Raw genomic sequence first — 10,547 nt, 5'->3', positions numbered from 1 at the left:
GGTATCGTAAAATAAAAATAGAAATGAGTGTATTTTCTCTTGTGTACGTAATATATCTGTCATCCATGCAGTTAATCATTAGTGGCGCCCTAATATGATGGCATATGTAGAGGTACGTCCTCGCTCTTATGTCACATGGTTCCATTTTTTTTTGGTAATCAACATGTGTACGTAATATTTGCTGTGATAATCTATCTCAAGTCAAGTTGGTAACTTCAGACGAGTTAGCAAGTATAATCAAGAAGTCTTTACTGATAAAGAAGAGAGTTCGGGAAATCTTCAGTCTCCTGGTTTCAGCTTTAGAGGAACAAGTTTTTCAACTTTCTACGCCGGGGCACGAACCGGTATATCTTGTACTAGTGGAGTTTTATTGGAACTTACGACCAACTGAAGGAGGTTTTTTATGCAACAAGTTCCTAATACTACTGGGAGTAATCTAGTAAACTGAGAACAACCTCCTCAAGTATCCACACATGCATGTGCAGAATGAAAACAGTATAAATTAATATGTAAACATGTAAAACTGAACATGAACAAAAGCTAAAAGGGTATATTTTGTAGTTAATATACTTTTGTTTGGGTTTATTGAAGTCGTTTGATTCTTTTCATTGGAAACAGGAAGCAAATTACATATATTACAGAGAGTGTCGAGACAGAAACACGTCTTTTGTTTTCTGATTTTTAGTTTTAAAATGAGGAAACTAGAACATCATCTGATGTATTAATACCATTAAAGACGTTCCTGTCTGAAGGCAAACCGGCGACAACACCGTGTTCGATTCCACATTCGTTCGTTCCTCTCTTGATCTTGAAGTAACCATCCTGAAATATAATTACACATAGACATCAGACTTGGTGTGTTCCCTCTGGATTCTTGAATGTAATGCAAGGACCTTGAAAAGATAACAAGTAAAAATAAGTTTGATTGGAGAGAAGAGTTACTTACATCACCCCAGCTTCGGTTCCATTGATTTGCAAGCAACTGGTGTAACAATTCAAAAAGAATGTCAGCAACTCTCCAGCCAATAGAAAACTGATACGAGAGTGTGTTTCAAAAGTGGATATCATACCCAATAATCTTCGCCATCATCAGAAGTTCCCCAGCCAATAAGCTTGACAGCATGACCTCCAATGTTTGCACCTGTTATGTGCTTGTACACTCCAGATTTGTAATGCGCAAAGTCCTAGTGGAAACAAAAAAGATTCATGAGAATATGGAGTTCCATATAACAATCACCATGTTTGATCAAATCTTAAAAAACTTTTTGTAACTAACCTCATAAACGGTAAAGGCAACCTCAACAGGTCCGTTTTTGTAAACTTCAGCCATAATGTCTTGAGGGCCATGTCTGACTTTGTAGGCGCTAACACCATAGTGTTTTGATTCACGCCAAAGCTGGTTTCCACTAACACATTTCCTCACACATTTTGGTGTAGGGTAAGCGGGTTCACATCCCGGGTGTGAGCATCCAGTATTGTCAAAGTATGGATCACACTTGAGGAGGAAACCAAACAACATTGCAAACATTCGATAAATATATATCAACCATTCCAATATATATCATATGGAGATGAAACAGAGAACTTTTGTACCTCTTCGGTGACTACACCGTGGTGCTTAAAGTATCGCCACGCGGAAATAGGGTAGCCACCATTACAGCCTTGACCGCAAAGGAATCCACAACATGCTAAGAGATCATTGACTGATAAAGATATATTCTGCATAGGGAACGAACACAAGAATCTTTTTGAAGAGAAAGATGGAATACAATCATCAGTGTTTTTGGCTAGGCATTGGTGTTACCATGTTATATTTGATGCAGAACCTGTCAGACAGTGACTCTACCGCCCCAAATGCCCAGCAAGAACCGCAGTGACCCTAAACAAAAACAAAAGAATGTTTTTTTTTTTTAATGAATCTCAAAACGTATAGTTTAGTATAAATTCCACTAAAATTTTGAGTGTGTTTTTACCTGATCTATAACCGAGGAGGGAGGGAATTTGATAGAAAACATAAGAAGATTCAAGTCAGTATAATATCATGTTTTAAAAGAAAGAAAGAAAGAAAGAGAGAGATAATTGACTGACCTAGGATCCTTCCAATACTGGAGCACTGAGACCAAGCAGTTCTAGCGTCAAATTCTTTAGGAAGCTTGAGAGAGATGTCAATGTCATGGCTTACAACAGGTACGCCTAAGAATTCGTTCTTAGGTGTTGGTTTAACACCGAGGAGGCGCTTAAACTCTGCAACCTGAGCATACATATACAATAAAAAAAAAAGGAAAACAAAAGAGACAAGTCAAGTTTGAGGAACAATGATAAGCGTTAGTATGTATGTATGTATCTATAAATGAGAAAGATGTAAGAAACTGACGGTGGAGTTAGCAAAGCGATCATTGAAAGCAGCTATCCATCCAGCGTTTGGATTCTCATTGACTTCTTTCACAATCTCATTCTACAAAAGTAAGTAGGTCAAAACAATGGACGAGGCAGTTATGAAAATGGGACTTGGATTAAGATTTTTAAAAAAAAAAAACCTGAAGAATTCGTGAAGTTAGCTTCTGCTGGGAAAGATTCTCTGCTGCAATTCCCTGAATAAAATTAAAAACAAAAAAAAAGTCAAAAGACTTTACTTATGATCCAGAAACACTGCTAAAATGTGAGACGCGATCCACAAAAGTTTGAATCCTTTTTAAACAAAAGAGTCAAAACCCAAAACAAAAGGCATCCACAAAAGTCTGGATCTTCGTAAGAAAAACAGGACGATGATAGAGAGATTAAGAAGATGTACCGTATTAATAACCGCTAAAAGTAAGATAGCAGAGGCTAAGTAGACTCTGATGCGATGATGATGTTCAGCCATGAATCTCCCTTCCCCTCCCCTCCTCCTCTGCTAATTCAGTTGCAATGATTTGCCCAGAGACTTTTTTTGAATAAAAGGTATTCAATTCAAAGATGATGATGATCTCTTTTCTAAAATAAAAAAAAAAGAAGAAGAGAAGGGGCTTGAAAATGACACATCATTTAATTTATTTTATTCCAAGGAAGAGAGAGATCTTGGCCGTTCAGTTTATTCCACCAACCATTTTCTTATTATCATAGGCCCTTGATTAAGAGGTTCCGCCAGATTCATGCTATATGACTTGTCAACCTATATGGGCCCTATCTTTTTTTTTTTTTTTTTTGGCAACGTAATATATTAAAATTTAAAAGTTAAGGGGTTACAACCGGAGCTATGCTCCACGATAAGAAGATAAAACCGGAGTTAATTTCAACGGTCAGATGAACAACAAAGAGTACACTAAAACATAAGATAGAAATGTTGGTGGGAGAGGCTAGCTCAGTGTGAAGAAATCCTTGGATGATCTTCACTTGTATCCCTGAAACGAAAGCTCCAACAAGCTTGCCATAGTCGTAAACGACGTTGATACACCCAAGCGAATGGGTTTGTGAGAGGGCTGAACAGTCCAAAGAACATCTAGAACTAGCTAAATAGTTCAGTAAACAAACAGCTCTATCTCCATCAGTGATCTCTGAAAAGACTATGAGAATCTCATAAACATCAGAAAGCAAATTCAGTGAAACGCCCGGTGAACCGGATAGGTCTAACATCATCTCCAGTTCCATAATTGAAATTGACACTACAAAGCGTATGGACACAGACGGAGGGAATTGTGGTAGGAGACCACACGAAAGTACCTTTGGGTTTGGGGAAGGACGATACACAAGAGGGAGGGGCCGGCTAGGTGAACCGGTGCTAAGCATAGATTCGGTGATTTTAGTTATGCACACTGCCCATGTCCACGAGTGAAACCAAATGTATCGTTTGGAAAAAAGGTTGGTAGCTGAACTCCTTGTGGCCAGGCCCAAGCCCATAAGGCCCACTAAGATTAGGGTTTTCCTTTGGCAAATAATCGCACCCAATGCGCCGTCGGAGCATGAGGCGTCGTCGGAGGGAGCTGTCGTCGTGTGTCCGGTGAGCCTAGTCGAGAACGGGCTGAGCACGGAGTACTTGCTGTCCTGTGGGGGTTGAGACGGTGTTACAGAGGGAGAGCCGGGCTTGAAGATAAGAACAGGAGAGAAGCACAAACGCAAAGCACACGGCGTGGTGGTGACGGTGGTGATGGGTCTATCTCGTCGGCGAAAGATTCCGGTTGGAGAAGCGCGGCGACGGGAGACCAGAGTAGGTGAAGTGAGCGATAGATCTGATGGTGGAGGAAGAGACTTGGCTCGTATCAGAGACGGCGTTGCCATGGTGACGAAGAGTCGAACAGATCCGGTGAGCTTACTCACTGACTGAACAGATCCGGCTCTTACCCACGCCCTGAGATGAGAAACGGCTACACAGATCCGAGCAGACGAAATGACGATGAGACGGCGAGCAAGATGAGTGGTGACAGAGCAAGCACAAAGCAAAACGGAAGCGAGGCAGCAGGCGAAAACACAGACTATGAAAATGCTAGGAGAGACGGTAATAACACGGAGATGTAACGGAGAGTCCCGACGCCGGCGAGCTCGAGCTCCTCCGACGCCGGAGAGAAGAGTAGAACGATGGGCCTCGATAGTCGAGCGGGGGAGCTTATGAGAAAGAGTTCATAAAGGTGGATATGGGCCCTATCACGGGCCTACTTTTTGTTTAAGTCTTCGTTCATTTCAACTTGTGGAGGACTTGTAAACGTATTTCCAAAATTCTAGGTCACATGCTTTAATGTTTAGTTTACACATCACAATAAACCTATTTAACGTTACATTCTCAAGTTAATGGAAATCTAGTGCTTTTCGTAATGCTACCATTATTGTCTTGACTTTCTTTTGTTGATGTATAACTCATGATTATTTGCCTTGTATTGTATACGTTTTGTAAACTAACAAATATATCGCATTTCCACCATTATGAAATTTATTTGGTTGGGTTAAATAGAAGAACTGGATTTATACATCTTCGATTTCTACACTCACAACAAGTGAACAAACTGACAAATAATTTAATATAATTAACAGCAAGCATCAACATGCCTCCCAAAATACAAGTTTTAGAAATGAGGCTTAACCAGTACTATAAAATGACATGATTTATTAAAAGTTTTTTTTCTGCTAAAAAAATATCTTAAAAGTTGAATTGAATTGTAAAAACTTGTAAGAAAGGGAAGAACCCATCAATCGTGCCTACAAAAACCCTAACTGGCCTACATATTTGCAGTCTCTTTTAGGTTAGGAATCTAATGAGAGGATGAATTATTTATTTTATTTAACAATAATTATAGCATGTCATTTATTCTCTTTATTCTTACACAACTACTTATCTAGACGTATTACAATATTGCATCCGTGCTTTTCTCTAATACTCTACTTTTATTATTTATATGCAATCTTTTGGATATGAATATACATTTATATAACTTTTCCCAACTATGCCCAATCCTTTTGAGACATACAGTAAAAACTGTATAAATTAATAATCTTGGGACTAAAAAAAGTGTGGAGTAATTTGGATAATAGAAGGGTAGTTTATACAGTAGTATATAACTCAAATCTACAGGAAAATATATATGATCTTTCATGCAAAAAGTTTAACACTTATCTACTTTATATATAGAGACTATATAAAAAAATATTTACCTTAATTTGTGTGCGAATACATGGATTTGTACCTAGATGTATATGTAGGCATACATATAGTAGCAGGCATGCCCACAAAATGTATAGAAAAGTACACGAAGCATGATCTCAGAACTTTAAGCTACCATGTTAAGTGTAAATGATCATTTTCTTACGATAATTAATTCATGTACAAAGTTATGTAGTCAAGAAACTAGTACGTAGTTGTATAGAAACTATAAGCATGTATATTCAACGAATGAATATTGCTATCATTTATTGAGAATCTTAGGACGGAAATCATATTCTCTAAGGATTGCATGCAAAAATGCCACATAAACTATTACTCGTCAAACTATTACTCATCAAACTATTTATACAATTATACATGTGTAAACTACGTATGCATTTATTCAGAGGCATATATGTATAAATGTATATATATAGTAACTGATAAATGATTTGGTGATCTAGCCTCCTAAAAGAACTTATGAGTTTATGAGATCTACAGACATACCTGATTTGGTAAAAATCACTTCAACTTACAATCCAAACCAAACAAAGATATTATCAACCAACGGTTAACAACAAAACAATAATCTAGAATAAGTAAAAAATGGCTGAGAACTTAAATGACTATTTGATCATAAAAAGTCAAACAACGCGAAAAGATACCATACCTTTGTTCTATATATGTATTATAAATTGAATTATTATACCTTCTTCCATAGGTAGCTTCTATTTATTTTCTTTGCCCATAACCTGCAAAATCTCTTTAACCGAACAAAAATTACAAGAGTAACCAAACAAATAAAATAGGACCATTAGAGAGAGAAAAAGAGAGGCTTCTTTGGACCTGCCCATTAGCTTAGAATGTACCATGAAACACTTTGTCAGTGTAGCTAGGGAGATAGGCATAGAGAGTACAAATCATGAAATTTATAAGCTTTTTCCCACGTACGCATCAGTTGCAAACTCAACCTATACTAAAATCTTATAAAAAGAAAAAGGTGATGTTTTATTGACGAAATGATATAGCTAAAGCCAAAAGGCAGTTCACAGTGCCAAGTAGTAATTAAGGCTAGTATAGAATTTATGAAGACGATGAGTAAACAAAGATTCATAATGATAATATGTGGATAGTTAGAGACAGTTTATGACAATCACATATATTTATATACGAAATGAAAAAGATGCGATTTCAACGTGGAGACAAAACCCTAGTGATGAACATCAAGAAACATGTAGAAAACAAAACTCATAACCAAAAAACAAACAAACAATGAAGATCGTATTTTCTTCCCATTCACTAGCTGGGATCTAATTCCTTTTGGAAGATCAACTAATGAAATAAAATAAAGAGATATTAAAAAGAAGAGGATGATGAGACTCTTCATGGATTAAAGTCTAGAGAAAGCGAGAAGACTTCCCTTTTTTAGCAAACTGATCACCACCGTCACCATCACCATCACCATTATCATCCTCATCATCATGATCACTAGATAAATTGAGTCGCAGAGCTGAAGAAGAAGAAGAAGCACCCATTTCGCCACGTGGCAACACCCAAGACTCTTCTTGTTGATTATTGTCATTATTACCACATTCCATATTCACCCCAAAGAGCCTTAGTCTCTTACCCGCCATAGAAGGAGGAGGAAGTGGAGGCAATATCACCGGAGTTAATCTCCCGGGAACTACAGGGACTGACTCAATAACCAACGGCTCTGATCCAACAATGCTTCTTTGGTCAAACGGTGAGCCGCCCGTGTAGTAACACCTTCCAGCTAAATTCCCATAAACATACCCTACAAACTCTTGACCATGATTGTTATAATAATACGAACGTTGGTGGTTCAAGCTCCGGTGAATGGGAACGGTATTATATTCCGGCAATGGATGGAATCTGTTGAAACATTGAGAAGTGGTCGGAAAATTGAAGTTAAAACCGAAGTTACCAAACTGATTATGTGTTTGAGCGACGCTCATCATGTTGGGTCTATGCCTCCAATCGATGTATAGTTTCAATCTTTTGGACTCATCTCCGATCCCTCGCTGGAAAGAGACGATGTCTCCAGCGTCGAGCTTTTTCTCTTTGACGAAACGGCTCCATCCTTTGGTTATCACGTAGCTCTGGCTAGAGTTCCAGTACGAGTAACGGAATCTCCACATCTTGCCGTTTCTGTCTTGGAAATTCAACAGCGTGCCGTTTTGGTTGTTTGATGAGTCTAGTGGAAAATACCTCTCCGCGTGTTGTTTAGGTATTACTAGTCGGTTGAGTTTTCCGACGTCGCTTGGTGTTACCACTTTGTCGAACATGTGCTCTTTCTCCGGCTGCGGTATCGTCATCATCATCGGGAAGTTGCTGTCGTTTCCGGTTCCGGAGCTACTGCTTGCTCCGATGTTGGAGTTTAATTCTTGGTCTCTGTCTTGTTCTTGGTCGGAGTTTGTTGCCGGAGCTAAGGATAGATCCATGAGATGGAGAAACCTTGATTTATAAGATGGTTTCTTGAATCAAAATTGAACCTTCTTTGTTGTTGTTCTTGCCAAACTCTTCCTACTCTTGTCTTGAGATTTTTGAGTTGGGTCTTAATTAGTGTTTCTTCATCAAGATTACTCTTTCTTCCTTTCTTGAGATGGGTCTTAGTGAATCTTCATGAAGGTTAAACATCTCTCTTGTTGCTCTAGTTGAACTGATGAATTGTTGATGTTGTTGTTCATAGTCATTGCTGCTGATAGGTCAACTCGAGATCTTCAACATACATATTAGATAGATGGTATTTAATTAAAAGACCAAACGAAACGAAAATCCAACCACACAATTATACAAGGGGGTATAGATGAATTAATGGAAAAAATCAAAGAATATATTAAAAGAAGGGAAGAAGAAAATTAAAGTTCTGGCCGGTGTGGTCTCACCTTATAATATAAGAGAGAGAGATGCTGAACTTGAAATTTTCTTTTCTCTTCTTGGTTCGGTTGGTTCTTTCCTTTTCTTCTTTGACCAAAAAAAAATTAGAGGAATATGAAAACCCTAGAATCGAAACCAAACTTGATAATTTATATTCCTCTAATCGAAACCAAATTAGAGGAATATAAATTATCTTCTCGTTGATGACTCTCAAATGAAACCAATGAAATAGAAAAATTAAAGCCAATCGGGACTTGGAACTCAAATTGCGTTCTTACCAAACTAGAGGATCTCTCTTTCTATCTCTTTAGAGGATGGAGGAAAAATGGTGGCTTGAGAATAGTTCTTAACAGAGTTTTAAGGCTTAGAGAGAGAGAGAGAGAGAGAGAGAGAGAGAGAGAGAGAGAGAGATTAGTACCGTGTATTGCGTAGGGGCCCATGAGTGATATGGTTCGGGTCATGTGAGCTTCTTGTCCTTTTCATTAGGCTTCGAGTTAGCTCTTTATACTGAAATTTCAAATATGTACATGCGTTTGTAGTTGTCCACGAAGTGCTATTGTTCGAGATTCCGTTAATCTTCTCTTTTTGTATTAGACTGAGTATTTTTTTTTTTTGGTATTATTGTTGTGGAAAAATCAGGCGATTTGGTATTTGTATTAAAATTTTGTTTTAGTGACAAATTGTTGTTCTTTTGCACTAATTAAAGAAATTTGAGTCTATGTTTAGATTTTGTAAGTTGGCACTTAGCACTAGTGAAAGTGGTCTCTGTTTATATATGTATAGATTCCTGTTTATATATAATATGTATATATCACACATGAGAAAATGAATACACATTTGTCACTATAGATAAATAATTTATAAAACAATATAAACATATGCATGCACGCATTTGATCACATTAAATTAATTATAATCCTCACCTACTACTACTCCAGTTGTTGGCATCATGTCATGATTCCTTAAACATGTGTATGCTTAATATGATTTTTTTTCACAAAGAACCCTGACAAAGAAACTATATATGTGATCCAAGCAATCAAACCATTTTCTGAAAACATTTTCACTTGCGTTTTAAAAAAGAAAAATGGTGTATCTTATGAAATAAAACATGGCCCATATTATGAAAATACGCTAGTTAATAAAACATATGCTGATTAACCATAATTTTTTTTTTGGTTGTTCATGTACTGTATATATATTATGATTATTATCTAATAACGTTCATCGATCATCAACTTCTGCCATATCAGTAAACTATGTAGTCAGTTTTATCGATCATCCAATTGATAATTTGATCGATTAGGTTAAAACGGTGTACTGTTGAACCATAAATACAACAAAAATTAAAGAAAGAAAAAAAAACTCAATGAAACATGTATAATATTGAGGGATTATGTAAATAATATCCACTGTTAATGGTTTTAACCGCTCAGCACGCAATACTGTCGATTTACTTAATCATGCCAATGAAAATCAGTGATGAATAGGAGTAATACTATAATAACTCTTAATGTTATTGTAAACTTTGTTTAGCGATATATTGTCAGAGTGAGTCACGTGGATTTCAGTCTAATGAGGAATTAAGTAATTAAGATTTGACTATGTAAGAAAAAATGTAACTAGCTCTAAAAAAATGTAACTAATTTCTCAAATTAATTATGCAATTATAGTTTACACATCACAAGGGGGAAGTAGGTTTGGTTGCTGATGTGTCCATGTTTTTGTGGTCCAAAATTTCAATCATATACATTAATCACATAGAAAACATGATTAATCACGTTGTTAAAAAAACATGATTAATCACATACGTAAATGTGTCCGATTTAATATCATCTCTCAAATAATATGTCAATCTCTAATCTCTAGCGTTTTTCATACATTAGTTAAAATTAGAATATATGGTTAAGTATGAGATGTATGGTGTGCGCATATGGTTTGAATAACATGGTTAAAGTTGGATTGAAAGGGGAAGCAAACATAAACGACAAGGGTAGCGAGAAGGTGAAGTGTTACAATTTCACAACAGTAAACATGAAAT

At 36.8% G+C, this 10,547-nt stretch overlaps 3 protein-coding genes across 4 annotated transcripts; all 3 read right to left on the bottom strand.

The window, feature by feature from the left end:
* Nucleotides 1–530: 530 nt before the first annotated feature.
* LOC106353582 (cathepsin B-like protease 2) lies at nucleotides 531–3,092 on the bottom strand. Its single transcript, XM_048771109.1, has 11 exons — nucleotides 2,792–3,092; nucleotides 2,538–2,591; nucleotides 2,375–2,455; nucleotides 2,089–2,251; nucleotides 1,974–1,978; nucleotides 1,805–1,879; nucleotides 1,594–1,719; nucleotides 1,277–1,495; nucleotides 1,071–1,184; nucleotides 947–982; nucleotides 531–822 (listed from the first exon to the last, which is right to left on the bottom strand). Exons 1-11 carry the CDS (start codon nucleotides 2,861–2,863, stop codon nucleotides 688–690), a joined length of 1,080 nt encoding a protein of 359 aa, XP_048627066.1. The 5' UTR covers nucleotides 2,864–3,092; the 3' UTR covers nucleotides 531–687.
* Nucleotides 3,093–3,160: 68 nt separating this feature from the next.
* On the bottom strand, nucleotides 3,161–4,778 carry LOC125595216. 2 transcript variants are annotated; one of them, XM_048771111.1, is made up of 2 exons: nucleotides 3,700–4,778; nucleotides 3,161–3,542 (listed from the first exon to the last, which is right to left on the bottom strand). In XM_048771111.1, exons 1-2 carry the CDS (start codon nucleotides 4,252–4,254, stop codon nucleotides 3,498–3,500), a joined length of 600 nt encoding a protein of 199 aa, XP_048627068.1. In that variant the 5' UTR covers nucleotides 4,255–4,778; the 3' UTR covers nucleotides 3,161–3,497. The 2 variants fall into 2 exon arrangements, with proteins under 2 accessions (XP_048627068.1, XP_048627069.1); XM_048771112.1 differs by having other exon boundaries at nucleotides 3,161–3,533.
* Nucleotides 4,779–6,819: 2,041 nt separating this feature from the next.
* LOC125595215 (B3 domain-containing transcription factor NGA3-like) lies at nucleotides 6,820–9,358 on the bottom strand. Its single transcript, XM_048771110.1, has 2 exons — nucleotides 8,515–9,358; nucleotides 6,820–8,347 (listed from the first exon to the last, which is right to left on the bottom strand). The coding sequence occupies exon 2, from the start codon at nucleotides 8,068–8,070 to the stop codon at nucleotides 7,006–7,008; it is 1,065 nt and encodes a 354-aa protein (XP_048627067.1). The 5' UTR covers nucleotides 8,071–8,347; nucleotides 8,515–9,358; the 3' UTR covers nucleotides 6,820–7,005.
* Nucleotides 9,359–10,547: the final 1,189 nt, after the last annotated feature.

The sequence above is a fragment of the Brassica napus genome, unplaced genomic scaffold (genome assembly GCF_020379485.1).
Source record: "Brassica napus cultivar Da-Ae unplaced genomic scaffold, Da-Ae ScsIHWf_1007;HRSCAF=1413, whole genome shotgun sequence".
In the NCBI taxonomy this organism is placed as follows: Eukaryota; Viridiplantae; Streptophyta; class Magnoliopsida; order Brassicales; family Brassicaceae; genus Brassica; species Brassica napus.
Note: the sequence above shows the minus strand (reverse complement) of the source record. Positions and strands in the feature narration are given on the sequence as shown.